Below are 27325 nucleotides of genomic sequence, written 5' to 3' on the forward strand. Positions count from 1 at the left end.
GATGGCGTGGAGTGATTGGGGCCAGAGCCAGCAGCAGGTGCAAGCGGGGCTGTCACCAGCAGCAGGTGCCAGTGGCAGCTGTGTCCCCAATCGCCCCTCAGGAGCAGGGGAGGTGGAGAAGCCCTGAGGGGCAATCAGGGCCTGCAGCCACTGCTTGCACCCGCTGACGGTGCCAAGCGATCGGGGCCAGCAGTGGGTGCAAATGCCAGATGGGACTGCGGCATGCGTGAGCAAAGAATTTTCAGTAACCACCAGAGACTCATCCCAATGACAGCGACCGGCACCCTGCCTTGGTCTGGTGCCCCCACTCACCTGCTCCACCATCCTGCTGCGGCCAACGCCTGCCATGTTCCGATCTCTGCTGCCTGCTGCCGATGCCCGCCATGTTCCACACATGCCCCATCGTGGTCAGCACACATCATAGTGTGACTGGTTGTTCGCTTGTTCCGCCGTTTGGTCTATTTGCATATTAGCCTTTTATTATATAGGGTAATATAGACAGACCCCTCTATATAAAGTAATTTGAGAAACTCAGTGTCCTAATTAAATGGGGGGTGGGGGGATATGACTGTCTTTTGAAGTAATGACCCCATCCGCTGAGACAAAGCTATTCTTAGATGGAATATTTTGAACCATTTCTCCTGAATATTGTGACCCTTTTTCTCTCTCTCTACATCTAACAAGGGCAGGAGGAAGCATTTCCAACCTAGTTTTCATCATCAGACAGGAAGTATTTTGCATTCAGAAACCATTTGAGTATCAAATTCCGTTTTGTCAAGTGATTAGTTAGTTGAGTTTGGAAGAGAATAATTTAAAAACACAAATTTGGAAATGGCTGTGGTGCTTCTGCACTTGAGGAGAGCAGTTGCTGCTTTCAAATCGAAGCCCTCTTTCAGTGACTGCACATCACAACGTGGATCATTATGTTCCTGTCTGTGCAGCTGTTATAGGCCTGCAGCTGTGGGCACCATGTGTTCCTCCCTGGTCTGCTGGAAGAAATAGGGGAATGGGTGGATGGATACCTTGCCTGCCTATCAGTGCATACGTCCCTTTATGTACATATGTTTGTAAAGCTCTTTAGCCCCCTTCAAGATGAAAGGCTCTGTATAAATAGAAGCTTTCGATTTTAGTGCATGTTTGTAATACATGTGGTACAGTCCTAAATATGTATTTAGCTGATAGGCACTGTTCTTGTCTGGTGTACAAATATTGACTTTAAAGCATAAATATGTATTTAACCATCAGACCAGAAAAACACTGAAGCAGTTACTTCTCAGGTAGAGATATTAATATTGTATAAACCTATATATACACATATGTTTACATTCTACCACATCACAGTAGAACATTTCCTTTTTAAAAAAGTGAATGATAGTCCCAGCAAACGAAGACAATTCCTGATATTTTTCTCCCATTGAGGCGAGTCTTGGTTTTTAATTTTCATGTTTATATCTGTCATTATAAAATACTAGAGGCCCGGTGCACAAAAATTTGTGCACTCGGGGGGGTGGTTCCCTCAGCTCGGCCTGTGCCCTCTCGCAGTCTGGGACCCCTCGGGAGATAATGACCTGCTGGCTTAGGCCTTCTCCCGGGTGGCAGAGGGCAGGCCCAATCCCTAGGTGCAGCCCCTGGTTGGGCTCAGAGCAGGGCTGATTGGGGAGTTGGGGCGCCACCCCCTGTCATGCACAGAGCAGGGCGGATCTGGAGGTTGTGATGCCACCCTCAGTCACGCTCAGGGTAGGGCTGATTGGGGGGTTGGGGCACTGCCCCCTGTCACACCCAAGGCAGGGTCGATGGGGAGGTTGCGGCGCCACCCCCTGTCACTCACAGAGCAGGGCCCATCAGGGGGTTGGGGAGCTCCCCCCTGTCACGCACAGAGCAGGGCTGATGGGGAGTTTATGGCTCTACCCCGTCACACACGGAGCAGGGCCCGTGGGGGGCGGTTGGGGCGTTGCACTCTATCACCCACAGAGCAGGGCCGATCAGGGGGTTGGGGCACCGCCACTATCACACTCAGGGCACGGCCGATGGGAAGGTTATGTCTCTACCCCGTCACACACGGAGCAGGGCCCGTGGGGGGTGGGGGGCTTGGGTCGCCGCACCCTGTCACACACAGAACAGGGCCGATCAGGGGGTTGGGGCGCCACAGCCTGTCACACACAGAGCAGGGCCGATCAGGGGGTTGGGGCACCACAGCCTGTCACACACAGAGCCGCAGGGCAATCAGGGGGTTGGAGAGTTCCCCCCTATCAGGCACAGAGCAGGGCCGATCAGGGGGTTTGGGCGCTGCCCCCAGTCACGCTGATCCCAGTGCCGGGAGGCCTCGCGGCTCTGCTGATCCTGGTGCTGGGAGGCATATTACCCTTTTACTATATAGGATAGAGGCCTGGTGCACGGGTGCGTGCCGGCTGGTTTGCCCTGAAAGGTGTCCTGGATCAGGGTGGGGGTCCCCACTGGGGTGCCTGGCCAGCCTGGGTGAGGGGCTGAGGGCTGTTTTCAGGCTGGCGGGTGACTGAAGCTCCCAACTGCTCCTTTTTTTCTTTTTTTTTTATTCTGGGCCAGCTTTAGCTCTGGCTCCAGCTCTGAGGCCTCTGCTGCTGTAAACAGGTTTCTGGCCTTTGTTTACTTTCTGTATTTGAAACAATGTTGCGATCCTGCTGGCTGAAGCCCGGTGACTAAAGCAGGTTTCTGGGGTTTTGTTTAGCTTCTATATTTGTAACATAGTTGCTTAGAGTTGCAGCTCAGAGGCCGGCAGCGGCAGGCAGGGAACTGCCGGGAGCCGTTCCATCCTTGCTGTTTCAAAGGACCTGGCATACATGGCATACTGTTCTTAATATGTTTGCTCACCTTCTTGGCACTATGTGTTTTAGCCAAGGTCTCTGAGAAAGGTTGTTTCCCCAGGTAGGGATTTTCCCCTGAAGTTAGGGAGGGAATAAAACCTCTTAACTAAGTGCCAGGTGAGTAATTAATCACTTTAACTATGAACAATCATGCTTAAGCTACATAATCTTTACTCCCTGGAATGGAGATAAGAAACGCCCTAACCTTTGTAATAGAGATTGATAGGATTGAATCAACTGGTATAAATACAGGTGTAACAAGACAGCAAGAGACAGAGAGAGACAGAAATTGGCACAGAACCTACACAGAACGTTCTCTAGAGACAGAAGAACTTCGCTGGAGAGAACATGGCAAAAGATCCTGGACAGAAACTGGCCTCAGAACCTAGAGACAGAACCTAGCGAGAGAACATAGCAAAAGATCCTGGACTGAACCTGACTACAGAAATTGGCAAGAGAACCTGACTAGAACCTGGTGACTGAACCTGCCTGGAGAACCTGGACAGAACCTGGCTGGAGAACCTAGCAAGAGACCATGGACACAGAACCTGGCTGGAGATCCTAAGCAGAACCTCTCTGGAGATCGAGACCAGAACTTGGCTGGAGATCCTGGCTAGGCTGCTGATCAACTGAACACTGTCTCCGTGTCATTCCTTCTTCGCCGACTCCGTCCACGCCTTTGGGAACCCCTGGACCTGCTGGGGTTGGACCCCGGCATCTGGCGCCCGAACAGGGACCCCTAGGTAAGCGCCCCGTACTCGGGACGGATAGGACTCCACCGTAGGAAGAGGGTGGATAGTCTTTGCCCCACAATCGGGACGGATCGGACTCCACCATAGGAAGAGGGTGGATAGTCTTCGCCAACTCCGTCCACACCTTTGGGAACCCCTAGAACAGGATTCGCCTAGGTAAGCCCCCCCCCCCCCCATTGAGAACCGCCACATTCGGGACGGATAGGACTCCACCAGGGTGCTGCAAACCCCCCTATAGAGGATAAGTAGGGTAAGAAGGTGGATAGTACAGAACTTAGATTGAGAAGATGTGCCATACTGAGTCCAAAGAAAGAAGACTCTGTATTGATCTTTAGATTAAGAAGATGTGCCATACTGAGTCTAAAGAAAAAAGACTCTGTATTGATCTTTTAACACATATGCTTGGTAGCAGAGGAATTAAGGTTACTCCCAGTCAGACAGAACGTTTTATACAAGAAGTATGTCCATGCTTTTCTGAGGAAGGAAAGGTAAATGTAATGGCATGGGAGAAGGTAGGCCCAAGGAGCCTTATCCTTAACCCCACTGCAGCCTTTCCACCCTGGGAAAGTGCAGGATTGGCAAGCTCTCCCTGGGGTGATAGATCAGGACTCAGGTAATAGCGGAAAGCGCCAATCCTACTCTTAAAATGGATACAAGAGAGCATTTGGGTTTTTTTTTCTTTTTAATGCCCGCTTTTAAAAAATAAAAAAGCGGGAATTTGCCGGGAGCCGGTCCATGCTTGCTGTTTCAAGGGACCTGGCATATATGGCATACTGTTCTTAATATGTTTGCTCACCTTCTAGGCACTATGTGTTTTAGCCAAGGTCTCTGAGAAAGGTTGTTTCCCCAGGTAGGGATTTTCCCCTGAAGTTAGGGAGGGAATAAAACCTCTTAACTAAGTGCCAGGTGAGTAATTAATCACTTTAACTATGAACAATCATGCTTAAGCTACATAATCTTTACTCCCTGGAATGGAGATAAGAAACGCCCTAACCTTTGTAATAGAGATTGATAGGATTGAATCAACTGGTATAAATACAGATGTAACAAGACAGCAAGAGACAGAGAGAGACAGAAATTGGCACAGAACCTACACAGAACGTTCAGAACGTTCTCTAGAGACAGAAGAACTTCGCTGGAGAGAACATGGCAAAAGATCCTGGACAGAAACTGGCCTCAGAACCTAGAGACAGAACCTAGCGAGAGAACATAGCAAAAGATCCTGGACTGAACCTGACTACAGAAATTGTCAAGAGAACCTGACTAGAACCTAGTGACTGAACCTGCCTGGAGAACCTGGACAGAACCTGGCTGGAGAACCTAGCAAGAGACCATGGACACAGAACCTGGCTGGAGATCCTAAGCAGAACCTCTCTGGAGATCCAGACCAGAACTTGGCTGGAGATCCTGGCTAGGCTGCTGATCAACTGAACGCTGTCTCCGTGTCATTCCTTCTTCGCCGACTCCGTCCACACCTTTGGGGACCCCTGGACCTGCTGGGGTTGGACCCCAGCAGGGAACGTTGGAGTCCTCCATCACTGAAGCAAGCCTCATGTTCGCTTCCAGCTGCCTGGCTGCCGGCCGCCATCTTGCCTGGCCGTTAATTTGCATATTGCCCTGATTAGCCAATGGGACGGGTAGTGGTCGTATGCTAATTACCATGTTTCTCTTTTATTAGATAGGATGATCTGTGTTGTTGTATGGCTAAAATTTAGAGTCAGTTCTTATAAAATACGAAACTCCATTAGTTTGGTGAGATTTTTTTCCCCTTAAAATTTTTTTTAAATGATGGAAATGTTTAAACGTATACTAGAGGTAATAATATAAATTCCCATGTACCTGTCACCTAGTGAAGGTACTTGGTATCCTTTTTCAACTACTTTTTTGTTTTATAAAATGTTTAAGTTATCACTGCAATGCAAACATAATAAAGAAAATTTGGATAATGGGAAAAAAACACACACAATCCCATCATCTTAAAATAACTATCATCTCATTTTGCTATGTCCTTTATTTGTTTCCCACGCCCACCCCCCAAAAAAAGTTAGTGTTATAATATTTACTGTGCATTTACTATGTGCCAGGTACTGTTGTGAGGTTTACCGTGTGTTTAATCCTCACAAACTTACAGAGTAGGTTATTATTCCCCCATTTTACTGATAAGGAAACTGAGATGCTTAGAAGGTAGTAACTTGCCTAAGGTTACGTGGAAAGAAAAGTGACTGACTCTCTATTCTGGGAAAGTCGGATTCTATTAGATTTATGGTCTGCAAATCTGGCTTCTGAGACTGTGCCCTTTACCATCACACTATTTTGTTATTGTAGTATACATACAATTTTGTTATACCGCTTCCTCAAATTTAGTATTACATCATGGGTATTTTTAAATGCTATTTTTAGTCTTCATAGTCATTATTTTATAAGGCAGTCCAGATCAATAGCTGTGACCTCACTAGCCAATTTACTTCCTTCAAAAAAGTTTTCACGATGACATTTATTATTTTAACTTTTTGTCTTAAAATATTTTAATTTGTAAAAAAAGTTGCAAAGATAGTACAGAGAATGCCCATATACCCTTCAGCCAGTATCTCCTAATGTTTACATCTTATATAACCACTAGGGGCCTGGTGCACGAAATTCGTGCACTGGGTTGGGGGGGGGCGGCGGAGAGTGTCCCTCAGCCCAGCCTGCCCCCTCTCACATACTGGGAGCCCTCAGGCGTTGACCCCCATCACCCTCCAATCGCCTGATCAGCCCCTTGCCCAAACCTGACGCCTCCGCCAGAGGTGTCAGGCTTGGACAGGGGACCCCCGTCTCCCCCCGATCACTGGCTCTGGCCCCCGCCCAGGCCTGAGGCCTCTGGCCCAGGAATCATGCCTGGGCAGGGGACCCTCATCTCCCTCTGATCGCTTGCTCCACCCCCCCTCCCCCCCGCCCAAGCCTGACGCCTCTGACCCAGGCTTCAGGCCTGGGCAAGGGGACCATCATATCCCCCAATCCCCGGCTCCGCCCCCCACCCAGGCCTGATGCCTCGGCCAGAGGAGTTGACCCTCATCACCCTCCGATCACCAATCACCGGATCGGCCCCTTGACCAGGCCTGAGGCCTCCGGCAGAGGTGTCAGGCCTGGGCAGGGGACCCCCAGCTCCCCGCGGTTGCAGGCTCCGCCCCTGCCCAGGCCTAACGCCTCTGGCCTAGGCGTCCGGCCCGGGCAGCGGGGACCTGCAGTGACAGCGGGGGGCGCCGCGATTGTGGGCTTCGCTTTAGGCCCAGGCAAGGGACCCCTAGCTCCTGGGACTGCCAGCTTCGACCGTGCCCAGCTCCCATCGCTGGCTCCACCCCTACTTCCTGCTATCACTGGCCAGGGCGGCAAAGGCGCCTGATTCTCCGATCATGGCTGGGGGGCAGGGCAAAGGCGGCCCCAGGGCCGCCTTTGCCCTGCCCCCCAGCTCTTAGCTACCCCCTGGGTTTCAGATCACTGTCAGTGGCAGGGGGCTTCTTCCTGCTTTCCCTTTCGCCTCCCTGCATTGTGCCTACATATGCAAATTAGCCGCCATCTTGTTGGCAGTTAACTGCCAATCTTAGTTGGCAGTTAACTGCCAATTTTAGTTGGCAGTTAATTTGCATATAGCCCTGATTAGCCAATGAAAAAGGTATCGCCGTACGCCAATTACCATTTTTCTCTTTTATTAGTGTAGATGGTATAATTATAAAAACTAAGAAAGTAACATTGGTACAATACTATTAAATAAACTACAAACCTTGTTTTGGATTTCACCAGGTTTTTCTAGTAATGTCCTTTTTCTGTTTCAGGATCCAGTCCAGGAAACCATATTTTGCATTTAGGTTTCAATGACATGTATTTGTGTTATAGGTGATATTTATCTTTCCATAGTGTTTCAGCTAATTCATAACAGCTATAAGGAATGGTTAATTTTTCTCTGCCTTAGTTTTCTCATGGCAATAATAACAGCTGCTTTTGAGTTAATAATAGCTATTAGTGCTAATCTAATGTGGTGTTCCTCGCAACAATCCCTCCAGAAAGATACTGTTATCCCCATTTTAAAATTGGAAAAATTCAGACTAGACCAAGTTAAGTGACTGGTCCAAGGTTTTACAGCTAGTATAAAGCTAAGATTTGAACCAACACAGGCTGACACACCCAACTTAAACTTTTAACTACCATCATATTGGTCAACATTTAGTATAGTATAGCATGTAATAGATGCTCAATTAATAGTAGCTACTAGTATTCTTGATATTTAAAAAAAATAAATAGTTGATTAATGTTTAGAACTGTTGTTCTGTGATCCCTAGAGATATGGACAATGTTCTAAGCCCTTGGTGTTGACTGTTTTCCAAGTGTTTTAAAAATGAAATGACTATGGAATGAACAAATATTTATTACTCCCATATTATGTGTAGAGACCCTGCTAGGCACTGGAGGATATGATATAATATAATGGTTCAAACTGGCAAGCTCAAAGCAGTCCTAGGCAGTATATGATTAATTATCAAATAAATTCTCTACATGAAGGTCTTAGTAGGAGATCAGAGAAAAAAGGGGTCACTTTAGGCTAGGGGAAACTTTACTAAGGAAATGGAATTTGAATGAACCTTTTTGAATGGGTAGATTTAGATAGGTTGAGAGGAGAGAAAGGAACAAAACTTTGTATGATGCTAATTCTAATAGTTTGTATATCAAACCTATAGGTATTATTAATTTTGTATATGGGGACACTGAGGCACAATGAAGTAATTTTCACAAGTCACACAGTTAATAAGTGATAAGGCCTAGGTGTGAATGCCAGTTTGTTTGACTTCAAAGCCAATGCTACCATTATACAACCTGTCATTTGATTAGCAATAATACCTAAATTTTAATGTAAAATGAGCAATAGATGCTTTCTTAGATGTTTATCTTTTCCATTAAGGAATCTCACTATGCTAAGACTGGGCTAGCACTCTCCATTCTGTAAGGGTACAATTTTAGGGGAGAGGGGGACAGTCCATGAGGAATTAACTTTGGAAAGAGCATTGATAAAGAGTAGTGTGTTCTTGGTGCTGCTGGGTTGACACCTAATTAGAAGTCAATATTGCAAGCATAATGACCTGGCCAGTTGCTGAACTGACTGCCGAGTGACACAGAGTCCCCAGGTAATAACAAAAGATAAGAGTATTATTTGCCTGCCCAGTGCCACCTAGACACAATGTTTGCATTAGCATGCAAATGCTGAAGTAAATTCTTCAGGGCTTACATCTAAGCTGCTTCTGGCCTAGGTGGCTAAGGTTACTATATCACAAAATTTGGTGTAAAATGGGGTCTTTCTAACTACAAATGCATTTAGAGGAAATAGCTTTTCCTTCCTGAGTAACAAAAGAGATGTTGGGTTAGAGGGCCACGTGAGAAGGCAGGTAAAATATTTCTCCCCACACAGGCATTCTATTAACCAGCTTCTTAAAACCATGACCAAAATTACCCTGATATTTGGAGTTTCTCTGTACTATTTTTTTTTTGGATTATCTGTTTCTCCTTTCTTTCTGTCCTTAATGAGCAGATAGACTAATATATGATCTCAGAAGGTGATTGGATTTTTTTCTGTGTGTTATATCCATTTTTTGATTTGTATTTTGCCAATGGTATAATACTGTAAATAGCTTATATTCATCTGTAGTGCTTCATATATATATTTCTTAGTGTCGAGAATCACAAATAGCTATGTGGGAAGCTTCAACCAGCCTGATTACGGTGGATGTGCAATTGGATTGAGGATTGTGTACTCAGAGCTTATGATCACTGGCCTGGTTGAGTCTGGGTGATGCATATGGCTTTCCAGGGATGCTGCTATTTACATCTGTTAATGGTCCTTCTTGATGGCCGGCTCCCCAATGAGGTGAAATGCAGCAGCCTGAGGATGAGGGACCATGGCTGCAGATGTGGCTGGGCTCCATTAGGCACGACCAGGAATGCTCATCTGGTGGGCTTTTTGTTTGGGGGCGAGTACTGGGGGTGGGAAGGGAAAGAAGATAGAAAGAAATGGGAGGGGGGATGGAAACATTATTTATCCAGGTATAGGGAAACAGGCAGATATGAAAAACTGCAGCTGTAACTGGAATGTGAGTGAACAGAAAAGAAACGGAACTAGCAAATAAACAAGTAGTAGGATTGACTAGTTCTCGTATAGAAGGAGATTAAAAGAGGAGAGGGCTGTGAGGATTTGGGAAGAGACATGACACCCCTGCCTTTTAAGTCAATATCATTTATTTGTGTGGCTGGTCAGATGCTGCTGAACAGAGAGCAAAGATTTACATAGATCATAGTGCAGCAAGAGATTAGCTCCTTGCATCCTTTGGTTTTCTGGTTCTGGGAGAAAGTGACAAGAGGTGCTCGCAAGAATGCGATGCTGAGCTATATTAAATTCTTGCGGAAGTAGAACATACCTGAAGCAAGCCAGTGAAGAATGTTGCTGTTATTCCTATCAAATGCTAGAGGACAGTAAAAGGACACAGAATCACAAAAGTTATGCAGTCCATGCGAGGTGATCCTTTTCCTGTCTTTCCATATGTTGGAGATTTCTAGGAAAGAATCTCCAAAAAAAAAAAAAGAAGAAGAAGAAGAAGAAGAAAGAAAAATGAACTAGTGTCTTAGTAGATAGCGTAGTAAGTTCAAGAGTTCTGGATTTAATTCCCAGTGCCATGGCATTCTTCCACAGGAATTCTGAGTACATTTTGGCTTTGGTTTCTTTTTTGTTTTGTTTTTTACTTCTTTGAGCAGGCCCAAAGATGGAATTGAGATAACTGAAGTACATAGGAAACCAGCTGTTTTCAACATGATCTAAAGAAATATGCTAGAATATGTGTTCTAGTTTGCCACAGGGAGCTTGGCTCTTTAGCAGTGTGTATGCACATCTACATGGTGGCTGTGTCCGATACTTTCAAGGAACCCGCAAAGAAAATCTACATGTAAGAAGCTCGTATTTATTTGTTTGCTTTTTGCTTTTGCAGATTGGCATGGTGGCTTGGAAAATGACCCTTAAAAGTCCTGAGTATCCTGAAGGCCGAGATATCATTGTTATTGGCAATGACATCACATACCGAATTGGGTCCTTTGGGCCCCAGGAGGATTTGCTGTTTCTCAGAGCTTCTGAGCTTGCCAGGGCAGAGGGTATCCCACGCATCTATGTAGCAGCCAACAGCGGAGCAAGAATTGGATTGGCAGAAGAAATTCGTCACATGTTTCATGTGGCCTGGGTAGATCCTGAGGATCCTTACAAGGTACAAACTAAGGAAAAATAATACTTCAAGACACTATATGGTTAGGCATATGTGTATGTACATGTGTAGAGAGGTGGGGGAGAGGCAGAGGTTTAAATTTGAAAGCCATAATTGATGGTAAACCATGTTGGAAACAAATTGTCTCTCAATACGTTCACCTGGTTTTTCCTCCATCTCTGAAGATTATATTGCTGATTTTTTGGTTGAACACTATGTGAAATAGTAGGTATGTATTTAACATGTGACATGCTAAACAAAAAATGTCTGTCTTTAAACTAGTCCACTGTGGCTTCTGGGACTTATGGTCAGTCATCAGCAACATCCCTTATATCCTCAGGTTCTTCTCTGATTGTTCTCCAGCCCATGTTCTACTTGAAACCTGCCTGTCCTTTCAATACACTGCTTCCTTTGTAGCCCTCTTAGGAACTGAGTGATTTCTCTGTTTTTGTATTCTCAAGCCTGGAAGGGCAACAGCATCTTCCTTGTGCCTCATTGCTCTTTACAGACCCTTTTCCCTCCTTTCTCTCTGAAAACCTCTGTCTTTGTCATCAGACTGTGCCATATTGCCACTGCCCATTATTATAGTGTTCCCCAACCTTAGTCACTCCCTCTCAACCTTTGCCTCTTTTGGTTGCTGGGACATCCTAGCCTCTCATTCCCATAATCTCAATTTCAAGCTTCCCTTTCTTTGCCACTCCTCCATTCTATCTTTGCAGCTCACTTTCTTTAGTACCCAAGTCCAACAATCCTTTGAACACACCAGGACCTACAACTATTAATCCTACTACCCTTCATTTGTTACTCACTTCTTCCTTACATTCTCATTTTATTTCTATCCAGCTTAAATCCTAAGGTCAATCATAGGTTAATTATTATAATCACATTATAGGTACCACCTTTCCTACACCCTCAACTTTTTTGCTTCTGTCTTCATTCTGCTTACCCTGTGTCTTTACAACCCTTGTTTAAATCCAGCTCTCTCCACCTATTCCCATACCTGAACGCACTTAGCTGAACGTTGATAGAGAAAAATACAAAGTACTATTGACTGGTCTGTACATTCAAGTTTACCAACCTTTTCAATGATAGTCTTGCATCTTCTCTCTCCTCAAATCTCTAACACCTTCTTTTCCCATCCTCACTCTTAGCTGATGACCTTGCTGTCCAATTTACTGGAAAAAGAAGCAATTTGAAGACAGCTTCCACAAGCTCCCACATATCTGCATCTGTGCCCTTACTCTCCATTGTCTCTCTGAACTTTGGGAGAATGGTCCCTGCTCCTATCTAAGGCCAATGCCTCCTCTTGTTCACTTGATCCTTTCTCTTCTTGCCAACTTAAAGATGTAGGTCAACACTTCTCCTCCCAACCCCTTCTCCGCCCTCCCCCCCCATTTCCCCCCTCTGTACTGGGTCTACCCCTTTAGCATACAAATACTTACCTTGAACCCGCTAGGCACACTCATACATCAGCACTTTTGCACTTGTGGTTCCTTCTGCTTAAAATGTTTCCCCTCCCTCCCCCAATATCCTCATGTCTCATTTCTTCAGTTCTTCAGATCTTTGCTCAACTGACACTTTCAATGAAGCCTACTTTGGTGATTTTCTGTTTTATTTTTTTCTTAAACATCATTCCCATTAACAGTCTATGTTTTACTTATTTAGGTTGTACGTGTTCTCTCTTACTAGAAGATAATTTCCATAAGGCCAGAAATTTTTATCTGTTTTGTTCGTTCCCGTTTTTCCAGTGCCTATCTTGCACATAATAGGCACTCAGTAAATATATGCTGACTGACATACTAATGACACTCGGTGCTACAAAGTGTTCTCGTCATAAGTCATGCAAAATCAATGGCAGATTCATGTCTCTTCCATATTATGCTCACTGTGTCTGCCTAAATGTAGCTTCTAATTCATTGAGTTAAATGGTGGGCATAATTTCTCAGAGTATTTAAAATGTTTTTCTCTGTTTACTTTTTTTTGGCTGAGTGACTAATTCACTTAAACACTCGGTCACATACTTTGTATGTGAGTGTATACTTGTATGTATAAAAGTAAATCAATTATGAAATGTTAGTATAATTTTTAAAATGTAAATTGGCATTAGGAGTTGTTTATTTAAAAAAGAAAAAGGCTTGAGTTCAGTGGTTACTGATTATTAGCACTGCATAGACTTCTGATTTTAATATTGAATATCCAATATTGTGATTCTTTCAATTATCCCATACCCATTTATATTTTTATGGTATTATGGATTTGAGAAAGTAAAACATAGTAATTCACATAATTCTTTAATTTTGTGTTTATGTCTTTAATAGAGGTGTCACTAGAGATCAGAAAGTGACCTTTTAACCCTAGTGAAAATGAAATAAATGGAATACACTTGGCATTGTAGCTATAAGACATCTTGTTTCAAGGACAGACAGTCAGTGACTGGAGAAATAGGCACTTCCATCTTTCAAAGGAGAACTGTCTATGCTAGTAATCTATTAGACAGTAACTCTAAGAAGTGATGTGGCAATTTAAAGCTAGCTTTGGAACAAGCTGCATTATGCATGCTTTGCTGTGTCTTCTGGTTATGTGACAATGGCAGATAATGAGTTAACTATTTGTGCTTCCCAGGGATACAAATATTTATATCTGACCCCTCAAGATTATAAGAGAGTCAGTGCTCTCAACTCTGTCCATTGTGAACATGTGGAGGATGAAGGAGAATCCAGGTAGGTATATATGTATCAGAATAATTTGGCCCTGGGTTAAAGGAAGGAGAACATGATTATTTTTTCCTTACTGTCCTGCTATTCATGACCTTGAAGAGCAATGAAGATTGCTTGTTACATATTTAGAGGTTTTAGGTTTGTATTTGAGGTCTACCACTTATTAGCTGAAAAACCTTAATTATATTTATAATATTTATTCATTTTATAAAAGTCAGAACATGTAAACAATTATGAATAAAAAATAAAAATCAGCTACAATCCTACCTAGAGACACAGTATTTTTTAATTTTTTTTTTTATTTTTATTTTTTAAATATATTTTATTGATTTTTTACAGAGAGGAAGGGAGGGAGATAGAGAGTTAGAAACATCGATGAGAGAGAATCATCGATCAGCTGCCTCCTGCACATCTCCTACTGGGGATATGCCCGCAACCCAGGTACATGCCCTTGACCGGAATCGAACCTGGGACCTCTCAGTCTGCAGGCCGACGAACTATCCACTGAGCCAAACTGGTTTCGGCTTTAAATTTATTTTTTAATTACAGTTTACATTCAAAATTATCTTTTATTAATTTCAGGCATACAGCATAGTAGTTAAACAATCATATATCTTACAAAGTGGTCTCCCACTGATATTTTAAGTACCCACCTTGTATTGTACATAGTTATTACAATATTATTTTTTTTATAAACATTTAATCACCTTTATTTATTTTTTGTTTGTTTGTTTTTGTTAATCCTCACCGGAGGATATTTTTTCATTGATTTTTAAAGAGAATGGGAGAGAGAGGAAAAGACAGAGAGAAACACCGATGTGAGAGAAACACATCGATTGGTTGCCTCTTGCAGGAGCCCTGACTAGGGCCCAGGCCGGGAGGAGCCTGCAACCAAGGTACATGCTCTTGACTAGAATCGAACCCAGGACTCTTTGGTCCACTGGCTGATGCTCTATCCACTGAGCCAAACCGGGCAGGGCTATTAGAATATTATTGACTATGTTTCTTATGCTGTACTTTTTTTACATCCTCGTGACTGTTTTGTGACTACCAGTTTGTAGTTCTTAATCCCTACACCTTTTTCACCCAGCTCTCCAACCCCTCTCTCCTCTGGCAATCATCAGTCTACTCTCTATAAATGAGTCTGTTTCTATTTTGTTTGTTCTTTTATTTTGCCGAGAGACACAATTATTAAAGTGCAGTATATTCTTGCTGTCTTTTCTATATATGTATTTTTCCCCTAATAATTGGGCTGTAATAGGAAAACTTTTGTTAATTTATTCTTTTCACTAAAAATTATTTTGGGAAAATTTTTGTATATTAAAAAAATATTATTTGAGAATATGATATTTTATGGTTTTATAGTATTTCATTGTAATGAATAGAACATAAATGAACATTCAGACTATTCCAAACTTTAACTGTTAATCTCCCTGGGCTGAGCATTCTGTTATATAAACTTTTAGGAATATCTCTGTTTCCTTTGGGTTAATTTCTGAAAGTGAATTACTGGTTTAAAAATATATCCATTTTAAATATTTTTTGATGATTTCAGATTGCACTCCCACCGGTAGGTTATAATACTATTTGTTTCTCCTCTTTAATTTTTCTCCACCCTTGCCAACATCAATTATTGTTAATTAATAAAATAGCATATAAACAATTTGTCATTTTAACTGGTATTTTTTATTACCAATGAAGTTGGTTAAAGCAAGTTGTTTTTCTTTTCTGAGCTTTAGTTTCCTCATCTGTAAGGTGAAGGCCAAGTAAACTAATATATGTAAAGCCCTTAGCACAGCACTGAGCACATACTAAACCAGGGGTCCTCAAACTATGGCCCGCGGGCCACATGCAAATACAAATATTGTATTTGTTCCCGTTTTGTTTTTTTACTTCAAAATAAGATATGTGCAGTGTGCATAGGAATTTGTTCATAGTTTTTTTTAAACTATAGTCCGGCCCTCCAACGGTCTGAGGGACAGTGAACTGGCCCACTGTTTAAAAAATTTGAGGACCCCTGTACTAAACAGTTAAAAATCCTGACTATTGCTGTTACTGCCTTTAATAGTGGAGGTGGTATTACCTATCTCACTGGATTGTTGTGAGGATCAAAAATGATATATATGAATGTGTTTTGTTAATTGTATTGCACTATGTAAAGATTTTTATAACACTAGAGGTCTGGTGCATGAATTCATGCACGGGTGGGGTCCCTCTGGGTGGCCTGCAGGGATCGGGTCAAAACCCGCAGTCCAACGCTGCCTGCAGCTCCTACCTGCCACTCCCGCTCATCCCGGCCCCACTGTGTTTGTTGCGGGCTTGTGCCCAATCAGTCCCGATCGGGAGAGGCTCGCGCTGCCACAGCAGTGCTTGCCAGCCATGAGCCCTGTGTCTGGCACCCTCCCAAGGGGAGTGGCCTGTGGGATTGGGCTGAAACTGGCTCTCCGACATCCCCCAAGGGGTCCCGGGTTGCAAGAGGGTGCAGGCCAGGCTGAGGGACTCCACCAGTGCATGATCGGGCCAGGGAGAGACTGCGGGAGGGCTCCAAGGTGTGTCCAGCCCATCTAGCTCAGTCCCGATTGGCCAGACCCCAGCAGCAAGCTAACTTACCGGTTGGAGCATCTGCCCCCTGGTGGTCAGTGCACATTATAGTGACTGGTCGACCAGTTGACTGTCCCCTGGTTATCAGTGCACATCATAGCAAGTGGTTGAGCAGCCTGAGCATATAATTAGCATATTATGCTTTGATTGGTTGTTCGGTTCTGCCATTTGGTCTATTTGCATATTACGCTTTTATTATATAGGACTAGAGGTCTGGTGCACAAAATTCATGCACTGGGGAGAGAGGGCGATCCCTTAGCCCACCTATGCCCTCTCACCGTCCGGGACCCCTCTGGATGTCCAACTGCCGTGGGGAGTGGCCCTAAGTCAGCAGTCAATCATCCCCCATGCAGTCCGGGACCCCTCACTCCTTACTGCCTGCCTGCTCACTGCTCCTTACCGCTCGGCTTGCTGCTCCTTAGCACTGCTGCAGAGGTGGGAGAGGCTCCTGCCACCGCTGCTGTGCTGACAGCCATGAGCCTGGCTTCTGGCTGAGCGTCACTCCCTCTGTGGGAGTGCACTGACCACCAGGGGGCAGCTCCTGCATTGAGCATCTGCCCCCTGGTGGTCAGTGCACAACCTAGCGACTGGTCGTTCTGGTCGTTCCACCATAACAGTCCCTTAGGCTTTTATTATATAGATTAAAATTTGGTACTGCTTTAAAGAATGGTAGCCTCAATGATAGAAAACTCAGATCATAGAGCAGAATGTGGGAAATTTTCACTCTTTTCCATGTAATACACTGGAAGAAGAGGGCACTTAACAGATCATGAACACCTGTGAAGTAATGTGCAGTCCTTAGAAGGGAAAAGAGAACACTTCCAAGCTCATTCTATGAAGCCAGCATCACCCTAATACCAAAACCAGGTAAAGACAACACAATGAAAGAGAATTACAGGCCAATATCCCTCATGAACATAGATGCCAAAATCCTCAACAAAATCTTAGCAAATTGGATCCAGCAGTACATCAGAAAGATAACCAAGTAGGATTTATCCCAGGGATGCAAGGATGGTACAATATCCACAAATCAATAAACGTGATACATCACATAAACAAATTGAAAGAAAAAAACCACATGGTCATATCAATTGATGCAGAAAAAGCATTTGACAAAATTCAACACCCATTTTTGATAAAAACTCTCAGTAACGCGGGAGTAGAAGGATCATACCTCAACATAATAAAAGCCATATATGTCAGGCCCACAGCCAACATCATACTCAATGGACAAAAACTAACACCATTTTTACCCTAAGAACAGGAACAAGACAGGGATGCCCCCTCTCGCCACTCCTGTTCAACATAGTACTGGAAGTGTTAGCCATTGCAGTTAGGCAAGAAGAAGAAATAAAAGGTATCCAAATTGGAAAAGAAGAAGTAAAACTGTCCTTATTTGCAGACGACATGATATTATACATACAAAACCCTAGAGACTCCATCAAAAAGCTACTAGACTTAATACATGAATTTGGCAATGTAGCAGGATACAAAATTAACACCAAGAATGCCGGGGTCCAACCCCAGCGGGTCCAGGGGTCCCCAAACGTGTGGACGGAGTCGGCGAAGAAGGAATGACACGGAGACAGCGTTCAGTTGATCAGCAGCCCAGCCAGGATCTCTAGCTGGGATCTCCAGCCAAGTTCTGGTCTGGATCTCCAGAGAGGTTCTGCTTTGGATCTCCAGCCAGGTTCTGTGTCCATGTTCTCTTGCTAGGTTCTCCAGGTTCTCCATCCAGGTTCTGTAGCCATGTTCCCTCGCTAGGTTCTCCAGCCAGGTTCTGTCCAGGTTCTCCAGCCAGGTTCAGTCACCAGGTTCTAGTCAGGTTCTCTTGCCAATTTCTGTAGTCAGGTTCAGTCCAGGATCTTTTGCCATGTTCTCTCCAGCGAAGTTCTTCTGTCTGTAGGTTCTGTGTAGGTTCTGTCTTCTTCTCTCGCTATGTAGGTTCTGTCTTCTGTCTCTCTTCTAAATTCTGTGTTCTAAGTTCTGTGTTCTTACATCTGTATTTATACTAGTTGATTCCAATCCTATCAATCTCTATTACAAAGGTTAGGGCGTTTCTTATCTCCATTCCAGGGAGTAAAGATTATGTAGCTTAAGCATGATTGTTCATAGTTAAAGTGATTAATTACCCGCCTGGCACTTAGTTAAGAGGTTTTATTCCCTCCCTGACTTCAGGGAAAAATTCCTACCTGGGGAAACAACCTTTCTCGGAGAGGCATCCCCTCCCTGACTTCAGGGAAAAATTCCTACCTGGGGAAACAACCTTTCTCGGAGAGGTGACCTTGGTTAAAACACGCAGCGCTAAGGGGAGCAAACATATTAAGAATAGTATGCTATATACGCCAGGTCCCTTGAAACAGCAAGGATGGACCGGCTCCTGGCACAAGAAATCTGAGGCATTTCTATACACCAATAGTGAACTTTCAGAAAGAGAGATTATAAAAACAATCCCATTTACCATCGCACCAAAAAAATTAAGCTACCTAGGAATAAACTTAACTAAAGAGGTAAAAGACCTCTACTCAGAAAACTACAGGACGTTGAAAAAAGATACAGAGGAAGACATAAACAAATGGAAGAACATACCGTGTTCATGGATTGGTAGAATCAACATCATTAAAATGTCCATACTACCCAAAGCAATCTATAAATTCAACGCACTTCCCATTTAAATACCAACGGCATACTTCACAGATCTAGAACGAACTCTGCAAAAATTCATCTGGAATAAAAAAAGACCCCGAATAGCTGCAGCAATCCTGAAAAAGAACAAAGTAGGTGGGATCTCAATACCAGATATCAAGCTGTATTACAAAGCCACTGTTCTCAAAACTGCCTGGTACGGGCACAAGAATAGGCATATAGATCAATGGAATAGAATAGAGAGCCCAGAAATCGGCCCGAACCAATATGCTCAATTAATATTTGGCAAAGGAGGCAAGAACATACAATGGAGCCAAGATAGTCTCTTCAATAAATGGTGTTGGGAAAATTGGACAGATATATGCAAGAAAATGAAACTAGATCACCAACTTACACCATACACAAAAATAAACTCAAAATGGATAAAGGACTTAAATGTACAACAGGAAACCATAAAAATTCTAGAAGAATCCAAAGGCAACAAAATCTCAGACATATGCCAAAGCAATTTCTTCACTGATACAGCTTCTAGGGCACTTGAAACTAAAGAGAAAATGAACAAATGTGACTACATCAAAATAAAAAGCTTCTGCACAGCAAAAGAAACCATTAACAAAACAACGAGAAAACCCACTGCGTGGGAAAACATATTTGCCAATGTCATATCTGATAAGGGCCTAATCTCCAAAATTTATAGGGAACTCATACAACTTAACAAAAAGAAGATAAATAATCCAGTCAAAAAATGGGCAAAGGACCTAAATAGACACCTTTCAAAAGAAGACATTCAGAAAGCCAAGAGACATATGAAAACATGCTCAAAGTCACTAATCATCCGAGAGATGCAAATCAAAACAACAATGAGGTACCATCTCACATCTGTCAGACTGGCTATCATCAACAAATCAACAAACGACAAGTGCTGGAGAGGATGTGGAGAAAAAGGAACACTCGTGCACTGCTGATGGGAATGCAGACTGGTGCAGCCACTATGGAAGACAGTATGGAGTTTCCTCAAAAAACTAAAAATGGAACTCCCATTTGACCCTGTGATCCCACTTCTAGGAATATATCCCAAGAAACCAGAAACACCAATCAGAAAGGATATATGCACCCCTATGTTCATAGCAGCACAATTCACCATAGCTAAGATCTGGAAGCAGCCTAAGTGCCTATCAGTAGATGAATGGATTAGAAAACCTTGGTAGATCTACACGATGGAATACTATGTTGCTGTAAAAAGGAAGGAACTCTTACCATTTGCAACGGCATGGATGGAGCTGGAGAGCATTATGCTAAGTGAAATAAGCCAGTCAGTGAAGGAAAAATACCACATGATCTCACTCATTCATGGATAATAGAGGCCATTATAAACTTTTGAACAATAATAGATACAGAGGCAGAGCTGCCTCAAACAGATTGTCAAACTGCAGCGGGAAGGCCGGGGAGGGTTGGGGGGCAGCAGGGAGGGGGGTAAGAGATCAACCAAAGGACTTGTATGCATGCATATAAGCATAACCAATCGACATAAGACACTGGGGGATAGGGGAGGCTAGGGGACTGTCAAGGGTAGGGGGGAAAAAAGGACACATATGTAATACCCTTTGTAATACTTTAAGCAATAAAAAAAATAATAATTCAAAAAAAAAAAAGAAGGGAAAAGATCTGCTTTGCAAGGAAAGCTGACTGGGTCCTTGAGTGTTTGTGACTGTATGGCTTGTGAGCCTTATAAAAAGAACACATAATCTCCCTCTTCCCTCTGCCAAATTAATGTGGCTCATTAACTCCTTAAAGAAGATAAGCTTTACCTGTAATGTAACTCTAGAAGCTAGAGTCTAGATACAGAGCCAAAGTAAGAATTGGAGAATTTTTGGGAGAAGCTAAAAATAGAAAGGCAAGGGAAACTGGAAAGCAAAGATGCAAAGTCACAAACCAATAACAAAGGCAAAGAAAAGGAATTGATGGAGGGCTCGAAGTAAAGAAGGGAGCAGAGAAATATGGGGGCAAAAAAAAAAGTAGTTTAAGAGCCACTATGGGATACTTATTTATTATTTCAATTTATAAAACTATGCCCAGTGCCAAGCCTTCTGGGTACACATGGAACAGTAAATAATATATGCCCATCTCTACTTCTAACTTTGTATTTTTCCTTTCTTTTATTAGTTGCATTCCCCATCTCCCATTTCCCATTATCAGTTGTCACTCCTAATCCCCTGCCAAGAAGACAGATGAGTGGTTCCCTCTGGATCCACAGGATGCTTTCTGGACAAGTTGGCCAGCATTTCACTTCTACACACATTCCACCTGCCCCTCCAGAGGCCTGTAGCCAGGAACCTTTGTGCATACACTTGATATTTACAGAGGAGTAGGGATAGGAGTGCATTGTCTTGACTTTCCCCCTCATCCCTGTCTTAGAAAGAGAGAGAATTTTTGACTTTAGAAATTGGGCTTATCGTTCTCACTACACCTCTGGATTTTCTTGTTCCTATGTAACATTGATCAAAAATTGATGATTTAATGGCTATTGCTTATTGTAGAAATGTGCATTGATTCTGCCTTTAAGAAATGTTTTCTAGAAATTTGTTCTAAAATCTGAGTGCCATCTATGTGGCAAACCCTCCCCTTGTTGCTTTAATTTAACTTGTGTCAACTCTTAGAGGTAGATACTGTTATCCCATTCCCCATTTTATAGAAATTACTGTTATCACCAAAGTCACATTGATGATGTGTGTGTCAGAGCAGGGATTTAAATCTAGTAATACTTTAAGCAATAAAACAATTCAAAAAAATAAATCTATCTACTTAATTCTAGATGTTGCTCTTTATTTTATACCATACTAAAGGCCTGGTGCACAAAATTCATGCACAGGTGTGGTCCCTAGGCCTGGCCGGCAATCGAGCATCTGGTGTGGAAGGGCAGGTCCCAGCTGACCTCTGGGCCCTGGGTCCCTGTGCACCCCCCTCCGCCTGAGTCATCAGCCTCTGCCCGGCTCCCTCAGTGACTGGGAGCTGGGCGGCGGCCCCATTCCCCACCGCTGCCACTTGTCACCACCTGCGGGGCAATCGGTGGGGTGATCGGGCCCCACTTGCACCCACCTTGGCCTGGCGCCGCCTGCTCACCTGGTCCACTATCTTGCCATGGTCCCACTCTCATTGGGGCCCGTCAGGGCTGGCAGTACCTCCACTGCTGCCTGCTGCCAGGCCGCATTGCTGATTCCTGCCATGTTTCACGCCACCCCCTGGTGGTCAGCGCACGTCATAACAAGCGATCGAACTCCTGATCGAAGGGACAGTTTGCATATTAGGCTTTTATTGTATAGGATTGCATCTAGACAAAAGAGGAACCAAGCTACGAAGGAAAGATATATGAATAAAGATTATAGGTTATATATAAGCTTCCCGAATGCTTTCTGTATGCTTTTAGTAGCCTGTTAATGGTGATTATTCTTTTAAAAGATTGTTGCTATTGTGTTAAACCGTCGTAATTTGGCATGTCTGTATCCAATAGGTACAAGATAACTGATATTATTGGGAAGGAAGAGGGACTTGGAGCAGAGAACCTTCGAGGTTCTGGAATGATTGCTGGAGAAACCTCATTGGCCTATGATGAGATCATCACCATTAGCCTGGTAAATCTTGCCTAAATGTGAAATTTTTGAAGAGCTGACTGTGTAGGTGGGATTTCTTTTTGCCCCATCCCTGCTATTCAGCCCAAAATGAGAGCATTTCTTCAAGTTTTTATATCTACAATTTGATTTTAATTGTACATAATCATGGGAAGATAGGATAGTGTAAACAATTGAATTTCTCAGATAAACCTGATATCTACTTTTAGCCTTTAGTTTAATTTATTTCTTTAAATATTCTATCAGAGTTTTAACAGCTTAAATTTCTTCTCCTCTTACTACTTTCTTTGTTCATACCTCTAATATCGATGCCAAGCATTTGTGAAATGGGCAAAAATATGAGACATAAAGGGGCTAATATTTGAATCATTGTATGAGTTCTGTATCTTCTTTTCCTTTCTATTTTTAATATTGTTATTAACATATTAAGAGCCCAGCTTGTTTTGTCTTCCGGATGGAAAGTATAGTGTCAGTCATCCGTGACTGACTGGGTGCTTGACGTGTTAAACAAACTTTATAAAAGCAGTATTTTTTTTTCCTGTTAATGTGAGTTTTACATATCTGTGCCTTAGTTTTTACAACTTAGGAGAGGATATAAATATGTGACTTGTAGATTTTTTTTTTTTTTTTAAGGTTACATGCCGGGCCATTGGAATTGGGGCTTACCTTGTCCGGCTGGGACAGAGAACCATCCAGGTTGAAAATTCTCACTTAATTCTGACAGGAGCTGGGGCCCTCAACAAAGTAAGTTTCTAGAGGTTGGGAGAAGTATGTGAAGCTGTCTGAAGGTTACTGCAAATTCTTGATTCAGGATCCTGATTGGGAGGATCCATGCAAGCCATGCCTTCCTCAGTCTGTCTTTTCACCTTTCCTTCCATCTTCCCTAACCATTGCCTTGCTTGCCTGTTCATTCATTCATTCAACAAATATTTTGAGTATCTACTATGTGCTGAGCACTGTTTCAAGCCCTGTGGATATGTTAATGAACAAACCGTATAAAACTCCTGCTCCAAAGAGTTTACATTCTAGTGTTTTTCTAGAAAGAGAATTAATCGAACGCTTCAATTCTGCCCTCCCTCCCTTTTTCTCATCTATGAGTAAGGGAAATGATATCTATGTCCAGACATAGAGCTGTTCTCTGAAACTTCCTCTGAATGTGTTGAGAATATCAAGTTTTAATGTGTTAGAAATCTGTGAATGTACCTCTCAAAAAGGGCATGTAACATGGTTCCTTGTACATAGACGAAGTACTTGGACAACATTGAATGGAAAGATGGGTGGATGGATGGAAAGATTGCTGGGAAAGAGTATAACATAGAGGCTTATCTTCCCTTCAAAAGAAGCGTTTGTGCCTTTTCAGTCTAAGCTCATTGGGGCTTTTCCCAAGGGGGATATAAAAAGGTATGGTGAGGTCACTTCTTGTAAGAGTGAAAACTACTACTTAAGAATACCTGAATATACAAAGGACAATGTAATTTGACTTCTTTGCAGGCATAGGAAAATTATTTTCTCTCCAGAGCCTAGGAATATGTAATAGTCTGGGACTGGCTGGCTGACTACAACAAATATAACCTCTCAGCTCCCCAACTTCTTTATCTATCAAAGGAGGATAATTTACATTTTTAAATAATACTGGAGAGATCAAATGAGAAAACATAAGTACCTAGTACTTGGCATAAAGTGCTGGCCCTCATTACAATTTCAGTTCCCTTTTCCTCTCTTACGTAGATTGGTGATTGAGCTTGTGGAGTTACACACATGCTAAATTGTATTGGATAGTGTATTTACCAGGCATGCACTAACTTTTTATCAAGACTTGACCTTCAGGTAGAAGAGTAGGAATTAAGTGTCCTATCCTATCACTGCCATTTAGAAAATGTTGATAGTTCCATTGGTCCAATTAGCTTTTGTTGATGTCAGAAATGAGGAGAATGGTTTGATGTGATCAGCTTGTTCTCTGCATTCATGTGTCCTTCTCTGGGCTTGTCTTTCTCTCCAAGGAAATGCAAAGATTGTGAACCGCCAATAGTGAAGGAAATAATTCCAGTGGGAGAAACTGCTAAATGTTCTACATTTTTAAGTTGCTCTTTTGCATATTTTCTTAGGATACAATACTGACGAATGTTGAAGGGAGTTGTTGATTCCATTATTTGTGAGAATAGAATTTAAAGAAGACACCTGTATTTCCATAATATTTCCGTGCCTCAACAAAGAGCTAATTTCTGAAATGTATCTTATTTCAGTGAGTTTGTTATTTTCTCCCTGATACTATGTTTATACAAAGAATATTACAAAAAGCAAAAGTTTTGGTGGGGTGTTGTTGCTCGTTTTTTGTTTTTATGGCTAAAAACTGGCATGAGTGCCTTTAAGAAAGCTTTAAGGATTTTTTTCTTCAAATCTGGTTAAATTGTTCCAGACAAATTCATTATATTTACCATCTTCCTAGCCTACGGGGCTGCTTGTTAAAGGAGAAGTCCAGTTGCAGGAGAAAAGACAAGTGAAGCTGAAGCTGTAGCTCAACAACAGTGCTCATTTCCAGGAGGACATGATCATTTGTGGCTGAAGGGAATGATCAGTTATAGAGGTTGCCTAATCCTGCTCCTTCCGCGTTTCTGTTTTCATGTCAGTGGCCTCTTAAGTATAGGGTCATGTTGCTGGAGGACACACGATTTCATGCAGATTCATTAAAAATGTCCTATCTGCCCCTTTGCCCAGTGATGGCGAACCTTTTGAGCTCGGCTTGTCAGCATTTTGAAAAACCCTAACTTAACTCTGATGCTGTGTCACATATAGAAATTTTTTGATATTTGCAACCATAGTAAAACAAAGATTTATATTTTTGATATTTATTTTATGTATTTATTTTATTTTATATATTGATATTTATTTTATATATTTATATAATGCCATTTAACAAAGAAAAATCACCAAAAAAATGACTTCACGTGTCACCTCTGACACGTGTGTCATAGGTTCGCCATCACTGCCTTTGCCTGTCAGGCATGAGAAAGGAAACTATACGGAGCTACATGCTCAGATTGCTTCCTCTGTCTTTGTGTGCACTGGTGACTTTCCACATCTCTGTTTGCCTTTCTTTCTGTAAGAATCTCTCTCACAGACTCTGGGTGTGCAGGTCACTTAAGTACATGTCTCTTCCCGTGTGAGTGCTGGTCTCTCTGTCTCTTTGTGTCTATCTTGCTTCTAGATCCCTCTTTCTCTGTGTGTGCCTCCCTGAGTATCCATGTGTGAGGACGTCTTTGTGTGTGTCTGAAGCACTGTAGAGCCAGCCTCCTTAAACCTTGACTATTTTGCTCGTAGTATGTGTGTGACTGTGTGAAGTGGAAATGTACGTGGTATATGTAAGCTTTAAGACGGAAAACATTTGACCCCCACCCTTTTGAGTCTTCATCCTTTATGTTAAACATTGGGGTGAAGAAAAAGAAGGGAGGAGTGCGCAGAGGTTGTAGGGAAAAAATCTCTGTGTGCAAGTGCCGATCCCGTTGACCCCTTTGAAAATTGAAATAATGATAATGCGCGTCTCCTGACTGCATCAAAGTATCAGCACATCAAAAGCCAGGAGGCATGAAATGCAAATGATAAAGTGAAAGCAGATGGATTGTGCATGATCGCCTGATGCCCAATGAATTTTAAAAGGTGCCGGTTTGCAAATGGGGGGGGTTACAGATGAGGGGTGGGGGGACTGAAATAAACACGTTATCCCTGCAATTTTTTTGTTCTTGATGCTCACCCCTGACAATATTTTTTCACACTTGAGTGAACACCCACTCCATCTCTCTCTCTCTCTCTCCCCCTTTTCCCCTCTCTCTTTCTCTCTCTCCCCACCCTCACCAACTCCCCCTGCCCCATCCCCCGCCCCTTACACATCTCAGGTCATGTCGCTGCAGCTCCGGTGGAAATAATAAGATATAAACCACGAGGTTGTTATTTGCATAGAAATAGCATGGAGCCCCAGGCAGCAAGGGAGAAGGACACAGGGATCATTTGTCTAAAATTTTAATGAAAACTTTTGCTGAGGCAGATATTTTTTTAAAACTTTCTTTCTCCCTGCTTTTCTCCCCATCCCCACCCCCCTCAAACCCCATCTCTGATTTGACTTAACATGGTTCAATCTGAAGAGAAGGGGTGAAAGGATTGACACTCCACATAGCATATTCCCATAATGCAGCAACATGTAAATTGTTTATTCCTTTAATAGATATGAAGCTGGAGACACACACATTTCCAATTTAATACAGTGCATGTATATGTCCAGCTTTTATGGCTACATTCCATCTCAGTATACACATGGTTGTGTCCCATCATTAGCCAACCTGTTTTAATTAGTTTAGACCTTCCTACCTTTTGCTTCCAAAGACTATTCCTTTTTAAAGGATTTCATTTTTGTAGCCAACAGGAGTAACCTGCATATAAAGTAAGAATATTCCCATAGTTTCCTGTTCTTTTACTTTCAGTGGTTTTACTTACACGTTTTATTCACGAGCACCAAGTTTTGCCACCGTGTCTTTTGTTCTAAAACCAGAAAGTGCTTCCCACATTTGTATTTTTATCCTTTCCCCTTGTGATCTCTGTGTTTATGTATTCTCTTTTTCTGTCTGTCTTGCTCTTTGTTGCCTGCAGTTATTTGTAAAATGTTACCAAGTTGAGGAGAGAGACAGTATCTGGGTTTTCTTGAGTGCTGCAGAAGCAGATTTGACATTTGTACTACAGTCAGTGGGCTGGTGATTAAAGGCAGTCTGGGTGACTTTATTGGAAACTTAAAATCAAGAACATCTGTCTGGCTCCTTGCTATCTTCTGGGTGGGCTAGTGGTGCCAGAGCCATTTATAGGTGAAGGCTAAAACAATAAGAGGTA

At 42.8% G+C, this 27325-nt stretch overlaps 1 protein-coding gene across 1 annotated transcript in view; it reads left to right on the plus strand.

Moving 5' to 3' along the window:
- Nucleotides 1–27325, plus strand: part of ACACA (acetyl-CoA carboxylase alpha) — a 220053-nt gene that overhangs the window by 134925 nt on the left and 57803 nt on the right. The window contains 4 exon segments of the mRNA XM_081108776.1: nucleotides 10597–10866; nucleotides 13486–13583; nucleotides 22336–22456; nucleotides 23087–23197. Coding sequence (XP_080964902.1) covers nucleotides 10597–10866; nucleotides 13486–13583; nucleotides 22336–22456; nucleotides 23087–23197 — 600 coding nt within the window.

The sequence above is a fragment of the Myotis nattereri genome, assembly GCF_964212035.1.
Source record: "Myotis nattereri genome assembly, chromosome: 16".
NCBI classification, from domain to species: domain Eukaryota; kingdom Metazoa; phylum Chordata; class Mammalia; order Chiroptera; family Vespertilionidae; genus Myotis; species Myotis nattereri.